Source organism: Sorex fumeus, unplaced genomic scaffold (genome assembly GCF_029834395.1).
Source record: "Sorex fumeus unplaced genomic scaffold, SorFum_2.1 ptg000003l, whole genome shotgun sequence".
Classification (NCBI taxonomy): Eukaryota; Metazoa; Chordata; class Mammalia; order Eulipotyphla; family Soricidae; genus Sorex; species Sorex fumeus.
In genome coordinates this window covers 50,956,110-50,975,340 of record NW_026606060.1, presented here as the reverse complement: position 1 = coordinate 50,975,340, position 19,231 = coordinate 50,956,110, and the positions used below count along the sequence as shown (strand labels likewise).

The 19,231-nt window shown below is 52.0% G+C and overlaps 1 protein-coding gene across 1 annotated transcript in view; it reads left to right on the top strand.

Moving 5' to 3' along the window:
* NT5DC3 (5'-nucleotidase domain containing 3) overlaps nt 1-15,646 on the top strand; it is a 61,057-nt gene extending 45,411 nt beyond the window's left edge. The window contains exons 10-14 of the mRNA XM_056115709.1: nt 2,804-2,885; nt 4,423-4,509; nt 7,420-7,560; nt 11,923-11,987; nt 12,391-15,646. Of these exons, the coding sequence (XP_055971684.1) occupies nt 2,804-2,885; nt 4,423-4,509; nt 7,420-7,560; nt 11,923-11,987; nt 12,391-12,643 (628 nt within the window). The 3' untranslated portion in view covers nt 12,644-15,646. The remainder of the gene's footprint in view (nt 1-2,803; nt 2,886-4,422; nt 4,510-7,419; nt 7,561-11,922; nt 11,988-12,390) is intronic.
* Nucleotides 15,647-19,231: the final 3,585 nt, after the last annotated feature.

Below are 19,231 nucleotides of genomic sequence, written 5' to 3'. Positions count from 1 at the left end.
TGGGATGCGACATGAAGACCCTTCTTAGGATAAAAGAGCTTTATACTTTTCTAGGACGATTCATATTTTTATATTACATTTTTCTGAATTCTTCTCACTAAATTTTACATTTGTTGGATTTATCTATTTCATACAAATTTTAAGGGGGGGTGCCAAGGGACAGTGGTAGAGGAAAGGGGACCTGGAGGAGGCCGTGGTGGCAGAACATTAACAGTATTCTAAATCTTCGTGCCTAAAAAGTACTAGCACAGAATTATTTACAGTGATATTTTTTAAGACCTATATACTGGTAAAAAGAGATTAAACAGTTAAAAATTCTTAATTTATCAATTATTGATTTAAAATTCTGTGGACCTTCAGGAGTGTAGCTCTCTTCATCTATATGTGTGTAGGTCACCTCCACAACAAATTATAGAGTGAACCTAATGAATAAATAGCTTTGTGGTCAAAAGGTGACAATACCTTCTTTTTTTGGGGGGGGGGGATTTTTGGGTCACACCCAGCAATGCTCAGGGATTACTCCTGGCTCTGCACTCAGGAATCACTCCTGGTGGTGCTCGGGGGACCATATGGGATGCTGGAAATCGAAGCCAGGTTGGCTGCATGCAAGGCAAACGCCCTACCCGCTGTGCTATCACTCCAGCCCCGACAATGCTTCTTAAGTAACAATATTAGAGCATTATTATTTTCTAAAAGGAAGGGTAGGCTTACCTTTGCAAAAAAGAATTAAAATAACCATTAGTGCCTGTTTCTGGATTTAAATTATAATTGCTAATTTAAATAATATTTTTTAAAAAATCACTAATTGTGTATATCAGTATTCCTTTTTTTTTTTTCTTTTTGGGTCACAGCTGGTTAGGCACAGGGGTTATTCCTGGCTCTCCACTCAGGAATTACTGCTGGCGGTGCTCAGGGGATCATATACGATGCTGGGGATCAAACCCGGATTGACTGCGTGCAAGGCAAACACCCTGCCTGCCGTGCTATCACTCCAGCCCCTCAGTATTTGTTTTTAAATTAGGATTCTGTATCCCTTTTACAATGTCACTGTCCTCCCATTGTTCATCAGTTTTGCTCGAGCGGGCCCAGTAACGTCTCCATTGGAGACTTTGTTGTTACTGTGTTTGGCATATCGAATACATCATGGGTAGCTTGCCAGGCTCTGCCCTGCGGGCGAGATACTCTCGGTAGCTTGCCAGGCTCTCCGAGAGGGGCGGAAGAATCAAACTCGGGTCGACCATGTTGGCTGCGTGCAAGGCAAACGCCCTACTACTGTGCTATCGCTCCAGCCCTTTTACAATGATTTTTGTTTTATGTGAATAATATATATAAATATAATGTTTTTCTATTTTAAAGAAAAAAGCTACCTGAAAATTGATGTGTCTTGGGAAAAAGGGCAGTGAGCTTGTTTTCTGAAGGTAAAGAATGGATAAAGAATATACAGTCATGGATGAAGAGATACAGAGTGGGTAGGGCACTTGCCTTGCACGTGGCCAACTTGGGTTCAATCCCTGGCATCCCCTGTGGTCCCCTAAGCACCACCAGAAATGATCTATGAGCACCACCAGGTGTGGCTCAAAGCACAAACACACATAATGGATTTTGGTGTTAGTGGCAGCGCATTACTCATATCCCAAAAGCAGAAACATTAAAAATATTGTTAAAAAAAAAGTACATAGGAATTTGCTCCACGTCATTAGAGGACAGAAGGTCACAAATCAGTATAGACAAAACAATTCTCGTCGATTTGCTCGAGCGGGCCCAGTAACATCTCCATTGGAGACTTTTGTTGTTACTGTGTCTGGCATATCGAATATTCTTGGTAGCTTGCCGGGCTCTCCGAGAGGGGCGGAGGAATCGAACTCGGGTCGGCCATGTTGGCCGCTTGTAAGGCGAACGTCCTACCCGCTGTGCTATCGCTCCAGCCCCCGCCCCCCCAGAATAAAAAAAAAAAAAGAACAATTCTCATTTTGTATTAACCAGAGGATAATAGATGTACAAAGACCAAGAAACATTTGGGGGTAATTTCTCTTTATTTTTTTTTCTTCTGTGAATTTATATTTTTCAAATCAGATAAAAAGAGTTTCTTTGAAAAGGGGAAGGCAAACAGTTTATCTTTGCTTTGGACTAACACTCCCGAGTAAGGAATGGGCTTTGTTTTAATTTCCTATCATAAAATTGCAGTCCTGGCTTTCTGATTTTTTTTTTTTTAATAACCCGAGTGGCTGAACTTCAAGTTCCAATGCTGAGTAAATAAATGTACTTAGGAAGTTAGATATCCCCACAAGCTTTTTCTTTTTTAATTAAACAGCCTTCTGCATGTGGCAGAGCTGAGCTAAAGAAAGCTGCTTTATGGAGGGACCAGAGGATTGTACAGTGGCCAGGCCACTTGCCTTGCATGTGGCTGTTGGTTGTGCTATACATAGGGTCCCCTGAGCACTGCCAGGAGCAACCCCTGAACACCGCTGGGTGTGACCCAAAAACAAACAAAACTTTTATGGAGCCAATTTCCGGTCTGCCTAAGAGGGACCTGTCTACCCTCTTATTGATGGTATTGGTATTTTCTGAGTTGCTCTCACCCCAGAATGCTTTTTTCTCTACACCTCGTTCGTTGCATGCTGGGGCCGCAGTGTGGGAGGGTTTGCATGAGGGGCCTGGCCCGTGCTTGTGGTGTTCGGTTTCCAGGGCCTTTTCAGGTTTGAGGAGCTCCTTCCTGTGTCCAGCGGGCAGCTAGGCAGTCATTCCCGAGCAGCCAGCCTGGACGGCCTCTACATGTCATGATGTTTCTCGTTTCTATTGTTAGACCTTTCCGAAAGGTGAACGAGAAAGGTGTCTTACTCTGGGATAAAATCCACAAGTTGCAGAAAGGCCAGATTTACAAGCAGGTACCTTGTGACCAATTTGTCCTTCTCGCTTTGCTTTGCAGTCTGTGTTAGAGATGATGGCACCCTTCTGGCCAGGCTCTCCCAGGCTAAGAGGCAGAATGGAAGCTGGAGCCAGTAGCTTTTCAGTCGGCTCGGCCTGAAAGAACTCAGAACAGAACTCAGTCTTAAAAACTAAATTTAAAGCTCAAAGGATCAAAGATGCCAGCAGTCTCGGACATTCCTCTTTAAAAAAAAAATTCTTTTAAATTCTATTTTATTTTTAAAAAGTTGTTCACAATAATTTATTACATTCAGTATTCCAACAGCAATCCCACCACCATTACACTTTCCCACAACCATATTTCAAATTTTTTCCACCCCAACACCCAAAGCCTGCCCCCAAAGCAGGGCCTAAATAAGTTATTTTGTGTTGCTTATTATGAATAATCTACTAAAAATGATCCAAAAAAAGTTTCCTGAGAGGAAGGTGTGTGAAGATTGTTGTATTTCATCCTGGAGCCATTAAGCCCTTGTATAAGAGATTACTAACATGTTGTTAAAGGTTGAGCCTTGTGTGCTAAAATACACAATTATTTTTATTATTATTTTTTTGAGATTGGTCGCCTTCTAGTTTACACCCCATCAAATGTGGTGTGCTACTCTTGGCACATCATGGTATGAGATGTCATGTGGCCACATTTGTGACTGCGTGCTCCAGGAATTCTAAAATTTTAAATTGGGTGATACCACTGAAGTTAATTTAATTTTTTTCTTTTTCCAACTGGATGGTGACTTTGGGGATGGACATTCTTCTTTCAAGAAGCATTTAGCCCTCCATGACATAGTCTTCATTCTGGTGGCTATTTCTGGATGCGCTGTTTTATATTTTATTTCTACTTTATGGATGTAATGTAACCAGTCCTTTTAACAAGACTAGAAAATATTTTATAAACAATTGAGCTGGCGGCTTTTTACCATGTTGCTGAAATTAGTTTGTTTGTTTTAAAGATTCCCAACCCATTTCTGAGTCTATCACATCTGGCGCAGTTCAACATGTTTTTTCTGTTTCCTTGAAAACTAGCTTCTTATAGCCATGAGATTTCTAGGAAGCCAGCTAAGAAAATTACTAAGCCGTCATGAAAAGTGCCTTGCCTCAGGACTGTTTCTCATGAAGTTACTTGCTAAATAGATAACAGAGTAAATGGTAGCCACAAACAGACACAGCAGCAGGGAGTGGGAGGGATGAATCACGGTACTTTTTGGCAACTTAATTGACTTAGAGGAGTATTTGACATGAAATGATGCTGACTATATGTTAAGTATTAAAAAGCCTATTACCACGAGGTCTATAAAGTTGACTCCTTCTGGAAAGTGCATCTGACTTAGAGCTGAAAGGGTGCATACAAAGAGGATCTAATCTGTATATTTTGACATTTAAAATAAATTGTAGAAGCAAAGATAAAAAAACATTATTTTTTTAAGTTGTAGATATGTTGGTCCAAGGGCCATAAAGATCTCTGTCATAGGATATAATATTTCTAGTTTTCTCTTTTTGCAGGGCAATTTGTATGAATTTTTGAAGCTTACTGGCTGGAGAGGATCCAAAGTGTTGTATTTTGGTGACCACATATACAGTGACCTGGCGGTAAGGAGTCTTTTTTTTACCTGTTTCTTTATTGGGGTGGGATGAGTTAGTCCTTCGTGAGCAGTTTCTCTCTTGACTTAAGCATTTTCCTAAAGCTTTTAGAAATGAAGAAGAGGTGACATTTAAAAAAAAAAAAAGTCTTATTTCCTACAGAACCCAAAGGGCCTGAGTCTTGAAAAAGAGAGATTTTTTTTTCTTTTTTTTGCTTTTGGGGTCACACCTGGCAGTGCACAGGAGTTACTCCTGGCTCTGCACTCAGGAATTACTCCCGGCAGTGCTCAGGGGACCATATGGGATGTTGGGGATCGAACCTGGATCGGCCATGTGCAAGGCAAACACCCTACCCGCTGTGCTATCTCTCCAGCCCAAAAAAGAGATGTTCTTGTGAAAATTAGCCACTTATTCAAATTTACCAGGGAAATTTCCACTTCGGTAATTAAGGAATACACCACAATGGCCTAATGCTAAGAAATGAATCTAGACAGTGCGTTCTTTCCGTTCCCTCTGGTTAAGTCTGAGGAATACAAATACAAGTCACTCAGAAGACAGATTGCTTTCTCCAGCCAGTCACCTCGAAAGCGCTCAAGTGTGACATTTCTGGCAAACTGTGCAAAGAGGGAGTCTTCTCATGTCCCCTGGGATGCTGGCATTCATTTCTCTCCAGTCGCGAAGAACACAAGGACTGGGCCACGCTGGGAGGATTAGTGGCAGTATTGCCAAGCTGGGTTCCCCATAGGATGTCTTTGCCAGGTGATGCTGGCGTTGGCTGCCCCTGGGTCCATTGTGCAAAACCTCAGTGAAGCTCAGTATTGGGGGTAGCAAGAGTGAGTGGGCCGCTGACTCCGTCACTGGGGTCGCAGTCACGCTGTTTGGGGCCTCGTGTGTACCCATGTGTCAGTCTCACCTCTCTGGCGTCTGCCGGCCTTGGTAGCTCCATGTTCTAGCTGGCTGCCGCCACCCACAACCTTCTTGAAAGTGTCCATTTACACTGTGGACTGGGGCAAACAGGAATGTTTCCAGGCAGAAATGAGCTGGTTTCTTTATAAGAAGCCTCCATGTCAGCAGTTTGTGCAAAAGAACCACGCCAGGGCGAGCACTTTCCCAGACTGGCGGGGGATCCTAAGCAAGCTGCCAGCGGCCCCCCGAGATGGGTGGTTTGGCAGCCAGTGCTTTTGAGCGTGCCTGCTCTCTGGGACTTCCTTAATCAAGCTCAGATTTTATTGATCATGTTAAAAAACCCACTTTGGCATTCATGGATTTTTTTTTAAATTTTTATTAGTGAGACACCATGAGGTACAGTTGTAGACTTACAAATTTTTGTGCTTGGGTTTCAATTATACAGTGATCAAATACCCATCCCTCCACTAATGCCCATTTCCCACCACCACGGATCCCAGTATCCCTCCCACCCCTCCATCCTCCCCATCCACCCTGCCTCTGTGTGTCTCTTTTGTTCTCTCTCTCCTACTGGGTGTTGTGGTTTGCAAAAGAGGCAATGAGTGGCAATCATGTTTGGTCTATAGTCTACTTTCAGCATGTTTCTCCCATCCTGGGAGGATCCTCCATGGATTTTTCCTTAGTCTTTCTATTGTGCTTTCTTTCTCTCTGTTCTCATCTTTATTATTTCCTTTGTTCTCTTGATTTGTTCTTTCTCTGGTTCCTTAAGCTGTGTGTACATGGCGGCCAGTTGACTTGAGACCCTTCCTTTAAACTCTTATTGTACCAAGCGCTTGAGAGAGCACTGAGTCGCCTCCTGCCCCAAGCTCCTTTTTCTCAAAGGGGCTCTGTAGTGATGCATTTCCTCCTTAGCCCAATTTTTGCTGCACCCCACAGTTGTGGCATGTTGCATTTACATTTTAATTGGTTCCAAGACAATATAAACTTCCTCTATACCTTCTCTTCTTTTTTCGTGGGTGTCCAGCATATTAGGTTTTCACATTTTAAGGAAATTTCCAGTTTTTCCTTTTGCAGTTGCATTCTAGAAAAGAGACTTTGTATGCTTGGAATCCTTTTGAATGTATTAAGGCCACTGCTATTGAGTATTTAGCTACATGTGGCCTGTATTTCCCCCAGGGCTGGGGCTGATGAGCTCTTGTCCATTACTTTATTGTCAGGATCTTGAAAGGGCTTGGAGGATAATAGTTGATAAATACCTGCCAAGTGAGAGGTTGGAGCAATAGTTCAGTCAGGAGGGCGCTTGCCTTGCACACGGCCGACCTGGCTTGATCCCCGGCATCCCATCTAGTCCCTCAAGCATCACCAGGAGTAATTCTTGAGTGCAGATCCAGGAAGAATCTCTGAGCATTGCCAGCTGAGTGACCCTCCCCAGCCTCCAAAAAAAAAAAAATGATTTTCCAAGTGAGAAAAGGAAGTCAGTGCCTGGGGTTGTGCATATTAGACTTTCCAGGACATAAGTGATATCCGATACTTAGGCTTGTTGTCAGGTACCTACTGTGAAAACTGAAGTCACATACTTTTGTGCAGTGTGACCCAGAGTCCAGCTTCTCACAAGTCACAGGCCCTGACACTCCATAGGCGCTCCCCAGTGGTCTGGAAGAAGGAAAGGGAGCACTTCCGGGGTGCTTTGGGTGAACCTCTTTCTGCGCGACCAGATTGCTGCTTTACAGTCCATGGTTAATGACTCCAGACCCCGGGGCCGCAAGCGCACTGTCCGGTGCAACCCAAACTGAACAAACTAAAAGCTGTGGCCAGTGGAAATCAGCACTGATTTCCAGAAACGTCCACTTGGGCTGAGACGGTCAACAGCCTGGCATTTTAATTAAATGTCATTCCTTGAATCCGGCCGGGTTCACCCCCAGCCCTGACCGCCGGAAAAGAATTCGAGGGAAGCGGGCGGCCTGGGGCAGGGTGGGCCAGTGACTGATGGGGACACTCTGCCCCTGCGGCCAGGACCTGACCCTGAAGCACGGCTGGCGCACGGGCGCCATCATCCCGGAGCTGCGTTCTGAGCTGCGGATCATGAACACGGAGCAGTATGTCCAGACCATGACGTGGCTGCAGACGCTGACCGGCTTGCTGGAGCAGATGCAGGTTTGATGTCACTTCTCTCTGGGGCTTGCCTTAGCCCCAGTTCAGTCCACTGGGCAAAGCTGTGGCCAGTGGGGGGGCCAGGGGTGGGGGTGGAGGCTGGATTAGAGGCACTTGCCTTGCATGGGGCCGACCTGAGTTCTATTTCTGGGACCCCATAGGGTACCCCCCTCCCCTGAAGCACCAGCAGGAGTAAATTCTGAGTACAGAGCCAGGAGTGAGAGCCCCGAGCGCACTGTCGGGCGTGACCCAGACTCAACAAACAAAAAGCTGTGGCCAAGTGCTGTTGGTTCTGTTCTGTCCCGGGAAGCAAGTTTCCCTCGCACATTGACTAGACCAGACGTGAGGAAGCAAATGCAGGGTCCCTTTACTGCTAGCTCGAGCTAGGGTCCGAGTCTCATCCAACTCAGTGGACCCCGACTCCCAATTCTGAGCAGTTTATATGGGGTTTGGTTACATAATAGCACTTTCCCAGGAACTGACAATATGTTTCCAGTTCTGGTCCCAGTCTGTCAGTGACTCCAGGGATCAGGACTGTGTTTCCAATTCGTGGTCCCAGTCCTATCCCACACCCTCAGCCCTCTCTGCTTGGCTGGGCGCCACTGCACATGCCCCCAATTCTGATAGGCTGTTCCCACGGGGCGGTTTATCTGCCCAGGGTGACACTGTTTTCTGAGAAGTCGGGACTTTCTGATGGGGGAAACCGAGACGTAGGCCTGCTGAGTTTCTGTCTCAAAGTGGAGCCTGTCATGGCTCCACTTCAGCCTCACAGTTCCATTGCGCAGTTTAACTACTGGGGTTTCCCTGTCTGGGAGAGTGTACCCTGAAGACTCTACCGCAGGGGTCCCCGAAAGCTGCGTGGCCCTGTGGGGGCAGGCGAGTGTGGCTGTGTCCCACATGTGGACACCGACATCCCCTGCCCAGCGGCCCCCTGGGGCCAGAGCCTGTGTCATCGGGGCTCCTTGGGGACCCTCTGGCCATGAGCGGGTCCAGTCCTGGCACTGCTATCACCTGGCCATTGGACTGCTGGGCTGTGCCTCAGTTTCCCCATCTGTAAAACGAAGGGTCCTGGGGAGGGGGGGGGTGACTACTTCAGCCAGGCACCAGGGCTAGGCAGGGGTGGGGGGCGAGGGTGGACTGGGCGGCGACACCCCACGGCTGGGCTGGAGCTGGGCAGCGGCTGTGTTTCCCTCCTGTCAGCATGGACTGTGGACGCCGTTCCTCTGTGGCCACTGTGCTCCCTCCTGGGTCTCCCCGTTTCCTCAAGGGCTCCCCGGGGCACTGATGCCATATTCCCAGCTGAGGCACGGCTGCCAGGCTCCTTCCGGAATCGGCAGGGCCAGCTGGCAGAAGCTTGGGCTGAGCTGCGAGAAGGGGGTGCACCCCTACACACACACACTCCCCCCCCCTCCCCCCCCCCCCCCCCCCCCCGCAGGGCACTTGCTGCCCTGAGCCCTGGCCCGGCTCTGGTCTGACGACCTCACACTGCGGCCCTGCTGTGCCCGAGTGCCAGACGCTGTGCTAAAAATAAAAGGCCCCCTTCAGGGCTGACGTGGGCCCGAGGTCATGAGTAATAATAGCTCTTCTCCACTCACGCTTGATCGGTCGCTCTCAGGTGGAGCCCCAGCCGCTCCAACTGTCTGCGTCCCAACAAGAAGACAGGATGTGGAGAGCTCAGGGGATGGGTCTGAGGCTGCATGTCTGGGCTGTGTGACGATGCCAGAGTGACAGTTCCGCTGCAGTTCTGACAGTCACAGACACACACACGTCCACACACGTGCACACAGAAGCAAACACACACATCACACGTGCAAATCAGACATGCACACGTGCACACATGTGTGATCCTCATGTGGATAGGAGTTTCTCCCAGCTCTGAGGAGAGCATGCATTTCCCTCACTATTAAAAACTTGGTGGTGGGCTGGCGTGATAGTACAGTGGGGGAGGGCATTATTTGCCTTGCATGCAGACAACCCAGGTTCGATCCCCAGCATCCCACATGGTCCCCCGAGTATCACCAGGATGATCCCTGGCTGCAGAGCCAGGAAGTAACCTCTAAGCATTTCTAGGTGTGGCCCCAGAATAAAAACAAAAAATTTCTCGTGGTAAAGGAGTGCACAGTTTTGAGGGTGGAGGTGCTGAAAAGGATGGAAGTGTGGATTATAGATTCCCTCACACAGGAGCCAGGATGAAAAGATTGCTAGCGTATCTCTCGCCCAGGCCCATGGGTCAGGAGTGGTCACTGAGAATCAGCCCCTCCCTTAGAGCTCCAGGGACAGCTATTGGGGCTGAGAACCTGCCCGAGTGCCTGGCAAGTTCATTTCATTCTCACGGCTCTTCCTGGCAGGGGTGTAGAGCAGGGAAGGCTGTGGGCCACACCAGACACCTGGTGGTACTTGGGGCTCACACCAGGCTCTGTGTTCAGGGGTCTCCTCTGGTGGTCCAATGAGATCACTGCTCTCAAGTGGGGGAACCATTTGAAGGGCTGGACATTCAACCAGGGTCACTCTTTGCAAGGCAAGCACCATAACTCCTGCATCATTCCTCTGCCCCCTCTTCTGTTTTTTGGGGGAAAAAAAGTTATCAAAATCTCATTGATCTAGAATATATAATCTAGGGCTGGAACTACAGTACAGTGGGTAAGGCACTTTCCAGGAGTGATTTCCTGAGTGCAGAGCCAGGAGAAACCCCTGAGCTATCGCCAGATGTGGTCCCCAAACAAACAAATCTGGATGTGACCCCCCCCCCCCCAACAAAAACAAATGTAGGTTCCAGGTGTGTGGCAGGATATCTGGTATCTGTCTAGCCTCCTTAGAGAACACCCCCAAAGTCTTGTCCCCACCCACCTCCGTACAGACGCCTAGTGGCCTGTTCTCCTCTCTCCTTCCTCCTTCCTGGCGAGCACCATTATTTCCAGTTCTTTGCTTGGCTTTTCTGCCTCTTTATCCTTCCACAGAGAGAAGAAAGAGAACTAGCTCTTACAGCATCTGTCTAGTCCGACCCCATAGGCTGGCTGTGAGCTCCTCAGGGCGCATCTGTGCTATTGCACAGGCAGAATTTCCTGCCGGAAATAGGCTCTGACCTCATCCTGATGCCTAATTCACCTGCCCCAGGTCCTGCAGACTGCCACTCCCCACCCCCCACCCCCCACAGGTGTTAGCTGTTTGAATTTTCCTCTGGTTCCTCAGCTGCCTGCCTTTCCTCCCCACCCCCCATAACTGTAGTTGCAGGGAGCCTTGCTTATTTCTTTGACCAGAACCCCCTTCATGACCCCCACCACACACACACACACACACACACACACACATACACACACACACACACGCTGCCTGACCCTAAAAGCCTGTGCCCTGGAGGGTGGGGGTTGGGGGTCCTTTTGGCTTTTTTTTTTGGCTTATACCCAGCTATGTTCAGGGCTTACTCCTCACTCAGGAATTACTCCTGGTGGTACTCATGAGACCATATGGGATGCCGGGGCTCAAACCCAGGTCAGTCGCGTGCAAGGCAAATGCCCTATCTGTTCTAGCACTCCAGCCCCCCTTTTTGCTTCTTACTCCTCTGTCAGCCCAGGAAGCAGAAAATTCTCTCCCTTCCCATTGGTTTGAGGTGGTTCTTCTGCTTTCTTGTCTTTTACAAAAACATCCCCTTCACCCCCCCCCCCCCCACACACACACACTTAAATACTTTAAAAGAGGGCCTGGAGAGATAGCACAGTGGGCAGGGCACTTGTCTGGCATGTGGCTGAGCCTGGTTCAAAAACCCTGGCACCACCAACGGTTCCCTGAGCCCTGCCAGGAGTGATTCCTGAGCACAAAGCCAGGAGTAAGCTATGAGCACCACCGGGCCTGGCCCCCAAATGAAAGAAATACTTTACAATAGAATGCAGTGTTGGGGGGGGGGGAATTAAGTCAATTTTAATTCTGCTGCCTCTGCACACATGAATAGACCACGCCTGTGTTGCTGAGTGCCCTGAATGTCTGCACCCCCCCAGTATTTGGGGCCAAGCTGGTGCATCCTGGCACATATGCTTAGGCCTGGGGCTGTGTCTCTGGGCCAGCCCCCGCGTCTGGTCACGTGATTCTCTCACACATGCTCCTGGGGCCTGCCTGACGCACACAGACTTTAGTATTTCCTTGACTGGTTCAGGCATGCTGCAGGCTGGCCTCAGTCTACCGTCCTGGCCTGTGCCACTGGGTGAAGCGGTGTTGGCAAGGAGGGCGGCTGCGGCTGGGAGTCGAGCCGGGTCCCGAGCTAGAAAGGGGGCGGGTTGGCGCAGTGGCAGGGCCTGGAGCCGTCAGCATGCCCTCCTCCCGTATATTCACCCTCCTGGACCATCACAGCAGCCACTTGGGTCCGTCCTACAGGTGCACAGAGACCCAGAGTCACAGCTGGTCCTGCAGGAGTGGAAAAAGGAGAGGAAGGAGATGAGGTAAGAGTGGCCACTCTGAGCAGTGAGTTCTTCCTCCTGAACCCTGCAGACCCCTTTCCTAACCCTGGCCTTCTCCAAGGCAGGCAGTGACCCCATCCCTCCTGGCCTTGCCGTGTGATGTCACGGAGGAAGGACCCATTCCTTCCCGTCCCTCCCCTTCCCTTTCCTCTCCCTGATGGCCTTGCACGCTGCCCTTGCACGGGGCCGACCCGGCTTCGATCCTGACATTCTATAGGGTTTCCCCCAAGCAGCCGCCAGGAATGATTCCTGAGCACAAAGCCAGGAGTCACCCCTGAGCATCTCCGGGTGCAGCCATCCCCCCTCCCAAAAAAAAAAAAAAGGCAATGGTGGCATTCTCCCTGGGTTCACGCCCCGTCCCTCCTCTCTTGCCCTGCCCCTCCAGGGAGATGACCAAGGGCTTCTTCAACGCCCAGTTCGGCAGCCTGTTCCGCACCGACCAGAACCCCACCTACTTCCTGCGGCGCCTGTCCCGCTTCGCCGACATCTACATGGCCTCGCTGAGCTGCCTGCTCAACTACGACGTCAGCCACACCTTCTACCCGCGCAGGACTCCGCTGCAGCACGAGCTCCCCGCCTGGGCCGACGGGCCCCCCACCTTCCGGCTCCCGCTCCTGCAGGCCGCGCAGGCCAAGTAGCCAGCCGGGCGGGCGGAGAGCAGAGCCGGGCCCCGGGGGGTGGGGAAGAGGCGCATGTGATGTCTCACGTGATGTGCATTTGCTCCCGCGCCTCCGCCTGGGATGCAGACAGGAGCGGGCGCCCCTCTGCATCAGCACCACCTGGCAGCCCTTTGATGCTTCCTTGCGGTTCCCCGAGAGACTCAGGGGCGCCACCTGTCGGCAGCAGCGGGAACGCGCGCGCTCGCCCGCATGCGCGCCCGCCAGGCTCCAGCTGGCTGAGGGTCCAGCCCTGGCCTTTGGGTTCTGCCCTGCGGGAGCCTTCCTCTGACTCCCCTGCACGCGCGCCTGTCGGTCCCCAGTGCCCGCTGCAGGAATGAGCGCGATGCAGCTTCCCGACGGCTGTGTGTGGGGGGGCGGGTTGGAGCCTGTTGCACCCCTAGGCCTGGGTCCAGCGGGCACATGTCCCCTTTGGCATGGACAGACCTGGGGGGGTCTAGATATCAGCGGGGAGGCGCCCCTGCAGCTCTGCCCTCTGCGACCCTCTCTCCACCTCCAGCTTTCCTGCAGGAGTGCCAGTCGGGGTTCTGGGTCGGGAGGGCGGGCCATTGGGGTGGGTTTTTTTAGAGGGGAGTGCAGACCCTGTGGAAATGAAGAGAAAAGGAAATGACCCTGCTGAGAATTTCTCTGTTTTCCTGAGGCCGATGCAGGTGACCTACGCCCGCCCGTGGGCCCAACACAGCAAGGGGCAGGTTGGGGGGCTGGAGCGCGTGACCCCCGTACCCCCCACCAGCACCATCAGTGTTTCATGGCTGCAGCCGCAGCAGAAGCATCTCTTGGCCCCTGGGGCTGTTCGTAGCTGGGCCCAGCTGGCGTTATCCTTGGCTCTGCTGTGTGTTAGGGTGGGGTTTGATGTGGGACTCTTGATTGTATTGAACGAGTGTGGTACAGTGACCCCTTATGGCCCAGAAGACCCCCCCCCCCCCAGGCCTCCACCACCACCACCCCCAACTTTTGTTACAGACAAAACCCCCTCCCTCCCAGCTGGGTGTTTCTTTTTTTTCTTTTTTCTTTGGCTGAGCACTCGCTCCCGGGTGCTTGGAGCGTCCTGCTCCAGACTCCTCACGGCTCTCTCCTCTGCGCCCAGTTTGAATTTCTGCTTTGGGGAAACTGGGCGAGCGAGCGGGAATGGTTCAACCAAGAATTCCAGGCAGCCTGCATCCTCGATGCCCGTTCCCGGGGCTCTGGACTGGAGAATGAAGCGGCATTTGGGCAACTTGCTTTCCCGATGTCCAGATGAGGGGACCCCAAAGGGGGAGGAAGTCCGCTTCCCCTGGAAAAGGGAATGGGGGTGCAGGTGAGGGACAGTGACCGCTGCCCATCCGCTGCTGCCTGGGGCTTAGGACCCTGCGCCCTGGAGCCGCCAAGTATGGGCGGAAGCTTGGCCTGTGTCCCTGTAGATGGTCCCTGGGCCCAGCTAGAAGTACAGGTGAGGACGGCCACCTCCGCTCATAGGGTCCAGAACCAGCATGTCCCAGCTGATCTCATTGTGTGACTGCAGATTCTAGAAGTCCATGCAGCACGCCACAGACCACATGTTCCCCAGGGGGGAAGGGGGGGGCACACCGCTGGCTTCTCCAGACCAAGCTTGAAAAAGTGTTCTGGAGCTCGAACCCCTCTCCCGGAAGCCTCGCGGGGCCCCCCTGCGGAGCCTCTCCAGGAATGCTGACACCAGACTTCGGAACAGAAACCCCCTGTTACTGATGCGGCCCACTGCAGACAAAATTGCTAGTTGCTTTGACTGCCGAGGCCCTCTTAATTAAGGCGGGGGGAGGGATGAATTGTCCTCTCTCCCCCCTCCTCACGGGAGCTTCTGCCTGGCCTTTCAGCGGGGGGAGCGTCAAGTAGGGAGAATGGGGCCTTTCCCACCCGGACCAGGGGCCCTTGTCCCTCCCGCTGAGCAGCTGTCCCTGATTGCGCTATTCTGCTCTGGGAGCTGCTGTGTTTTCTGCTCTTAGAATTCCCTTGGGTACCAATTCCCTTCTCTTCCTCCTTCCCTGTGGGGACGGGGTGTCCCTTACCCCCGAATTGGAGGAAGGCTGCTCTGTCGGCCTGTCACCTCGGCACCTTTCCTGGAGAGACCCTCCACGGCCCCTTTCCAGTGGCCAGCCCCACCAGGATGGGGCACTGTGACCTTAGCGGGCATTTAGCTGAGGCCAGGCTTGGCCCTGGGACCCGAGCTCACCCCCCCTCCACCCTTGCTGGGATAGTGCTGCAGTGCGGGGTGACCAGCCCTGGCCAGACATCTGGGACGCTCAGGTCAGGTGCAGACAGCAGAGAGAAGGTGCCTGGGCCGGGTGGGCATCTCTTGGGAGCTGCTGTCTCAGCCAAGTCACTCGGCCCGTGGCAAGTGACTTTCTGAGCACAAGCCATCTTGCATCATGGCCACTTCGGGGCACTGGTCCTATGGACGTGTCCTGTGGAGTGCCCTCACCGTGAGCTTGGCCCTGGGATGACCTTGGAGGACCCAGGGATGATTCCTCCATTACTGCCATGGTGGCAGCTGTCAGCCCAAGACCGGGCCCCACAACTCAGAGCTGTCACCTGTCAACCTAGCGGGACTGTCCCAGCTCCAGGGCTAGGGAGTGGGGAGCTGGAGGGGGGTCCCTAGGGCCCCTCTGCCCCGCCTGCCTTCCCCAGGAGGGGATCCAGGAACCCTCTGGGCGCCTCCTGCACATGGATCTCCAGCTCACCCGATCACCAAAGTTGCAGCGAACCCAACCCAGCAGCAAAGCTTTGACCCTATTCTGGGGCCTCGGGCGTGACCCCTGGACTCAGGAGACCTTTTCTGATTGTTGAGCAGAAGGACAAACCATACCCCAAGCAAGGGCGGCACAGTGAATCCAGATTCCTCGCAGTAGATGCGTTATTTATTCTGAATGTGAATTTGCTATTTATTCCAAATGGTGATTTTATGTGATCTGATCATACATGGATTGCCCAATAAAAGTTTGGTTTTGTTCAGCCCGTTGTAAACTAGCCTGTCTCGGAGCCCACGGGGTCCCCACCCAGCATCCCCGAGGGAACGGGGAAGGCGCCTGCTACTTCTCCCCACCCACCTCCCGGCCCCCAGCACGGAGCCTGAAGCGTGTGGACTTCAGCCACGAAGGGAAGTTTGGGGCCGACCTCGCCGTGAGTGGCAGCCGGCACTGTGCCCCAGAGACCCCTCCTGAGTTGGCAATTCGGAGGTGAGGAAAATCTGGAAATGCAAACCAAGATCTTGGAAAATATAGGCACCAAATCAGGAGCCATTCACTACTCGGTGCCGCATAAACTTATAAATAGTTTGGGCTTATTTTTAAACACACACATGCGTCTGTTCAGCACCATCGGTGTCCCTGTGCCTTGAACCTCTCTGGGTGCGCCCCCTCAGACTCGCTCACCCCTGTCGGTTTTTCCCCTCTCCCCTTGCCTTTTTGTGCCCATGAAGGTGTTTGGCAGACTCATTAGCCATGCTGCCCCCCGACTCTGGCCCCTCATTTGGAGGGGCGGCTTCTGGAGAGATGGCCAGAGCCCTTTCTCACCACGTCAGCTGCCAGCACCTGCGAGCCCCTCTGCTGGAGGCTGGAGGGTCCCCTGGAGCCCCCAAACAGCTCCAAGACAACCTGGGGCTGGTTTGGATGCGACTCGGCTGAGCCCCGATGGTGTGGAGTCAAGAGGCTGGGTCACAAAGAAGGGATCTGCGGCCTGTGCTTTGCTCTACCTCTGTCTAGCTGGAATCTCAAGCCTGGCCAGAGCCTTCCCCAGAGACAGTTTGGAAACCAAAGTGTGTTTTCTGTGTGTGTGTGTGTGTGTGTGTGTGTGTATTGGGGCCCTGACCATTTGGAAACCAAAGTGTGTTTTCCGTGTGTGTATGTTTGTGTGTGTGTGTGTGTGTGTGTGTGTGTGTGTGTTTCTGTTGGGGCCCTGGTCATTTGGAAACCAAAGTGTGTTTTCTGTGTGTGTGTGTGTGTGCACACGGGCGCACACGCGCGCATGTGTGTGGGTTGGCGCCCAGGCAGGGAGGGGGTTGGGGAAGGTAGATGAGAGCACTTTGGCCTTATGCTGGGCTCACACAGTCTTCAGAGTACCACTGTCATTGGTGAGGGTAGAAATTCTATTTCCGGGCTAGAGACATAATAGTACAGTGGGTCGGGCACCTGATTTGCACACAGCCAACTCAGGTTCGGACCCCAGCATCTCACATGGTTCCCCGAGGACCTCCAGGAATGATTCCTGAGCGCAGAACCTGGAGGAACCTGGCTATTGGGCAATGCCAGGTATGGCCTCAAACAAACAAACAAACAAACAAACAAAAACGGACAAAGGAAACTATTTCTGCCATGAGAATCTTTGCAGGCCATCTAGTCATAGGCTGAACTTTCCAGAAGTGCAGCGATGTTTGAATCAAGAGATGCTTGACTTTTCCTTGTTGGGAATTTGGTAAAGAACCCCAGATCACATCAGGATAGCACGTTCTCCATCCCTTCCTTCCCCTCCCTTTCCTTCCTCCCCTTTCCCATCCTTCTCCTCCCCTCCCCTCCCCCACCCCTTTCCCTCCCCTCCTCATCCCTGATGTTGTCCCTTCTGGGCATCACATTCTGGCCAGGCCCCAGGTGGGTGCTGCGCCCAGGGCTGACAGGTCCGGGGCCTTCGCGGCTGTGTGGTATGCCTTGTTTGTACCTCAGCCCCTGTTCTTCCGTGGGCAGCTTTTCGAAAAGTTCTGTCCCGTCACCTGACAGAGCTGCCTTTCACGGTTGAGGCACTGCCACAAAGGCTCCCCCAGCACCCTCAAATATGGGGGTTTCTTAGTTTCCACATGCTTGTCACCCGGCTATTGCCATCTTATTTTGGGGGAGGGGTGAGAGCAACACCTGGCAGTGCTCAGGTGTCACCCCTGCCAGAGGCAGAACCAAGACTACATGGGCATCAGCGGTGTGCAACACAAGCGCCTTCCCTGCTGGCCCATCTCTCTGCCCTCGCTCTTCCTTTTGATGGCATCCAGCTGGGTGGGCATGAGGGGTGTCCCTGATGGTGGCCAACCAACAAAGGACACGGCAGTGAGGGCTTTGCAGGTGCGATGCTGGCCCATGGAACAGGCTCCGGCTGGCCCTGGGGAGATGCTTTTACCGTTGAAAGAGACAGGACCACAGCAACCCCAGACTGCACTTTGTGCCTCAGGGTCATGAGTTTACCACCTAGTAAGGAAACCTCACCAGACCCCCAGGGGCGTGGACATAAATGCCTACACCTCTGACCGCAGAAAATAAGGATGATCCAAGGGAATGTAAGGAGATGTGTTCACAGTTCTGGTTCAGTTCTGTACCCTCCACTTGCTGGATCGAGGCCGTGAGAATGCACCTGGCAGGGGGCACCCAGACACGTAGACAGGCACCCAGGCATGCAGGCAGGTGGGCATTGGGCTTAAAACCCTCTCCCTGGGGCCAGAGCGACAGCACAGTGGTTAGGGCGTTTGCTTTGCATGTGGCTTGATCCCCGGCATCCCATATGGTCCCCTGACCAACCAGGAGTAGTTCCTGAGTGCAGAGCCAGGAGTAACTCCTAAGCATCGCTGGGTGTGATGCAAAAAGCAAAAAAAATTTTTCCTTCCAGTTGGTGTTGTGTATTTTTGTTTACCAAATACTCTATAGCTTTGGGACTTTGAAATGGTAAATATTCATGGTATATAAAGAAGCATGATACATACACATATGATCTTAATAACATAATGGATGATTAGTTGTGTAGGTAAACAGGACCTAGGACATGTCAGACATGCATGTAATTGTGGATGACCATTCTTTACTTCTTTTTCCTGTTTCCTATTCACATGTTAACTTCGAAAAAATAAATATTTTATAAATATTTTGAAAACCTGAAAAAAAAAACCAACAACAATAACAACAACAAAAACCACCTCTCCCTGAGGGCAATCAGTTTTTTTTTTTTGCTCTTTGCTTTTTGGGTCACACCCGGCTGTGCACAGGGGTTACTCCTGGCTCTGCACTCAGGAATTACTCCTGGCGGTGCTCAGGGGACCATATGTATGGGATGCTGGGAATCAAACCGAGGTCGGCTGCATGCAAGGCAAACGCCCTACCTGCTGTGCTATCACGCCAGCCCAGGACAATCAGTTTCAAAGCCTGGGGAGTGGTCCCAGCTTGCAAACCCTCAGCCCTTATATGAACGTGGGGGGGGGGTGTGAATGTGAATGAAACCTTGAGAAATCTGTCCTGTCTCCGTGTGTCTCCGTTGGCAGCTGAGCTCAGACTAGTGGTCACTTAACATCTGGCCACCAAGATCTCTGGCCACCCAACACCATGTTGGCCCCTCCCAGCGGGCACCCAACCGTTGTCTCCCCAAACACACGAGACGTATTCTGTGGACACTTCCCACTCCATCTGTGTTTATTGAGCCCATTTTCTGCTTTGGACCTTGGGCTAGAAAGAAAAAGGTGGACAGGACACGAGTCCTCCTGTGGGGTCTGATGGGTGGGTTGGCAGGGCCAGGTCACGGCTGGTGGGGCAGGAGGTCCTAAGAGCCATCGTCAGGGACCCCGGGACACTCCTG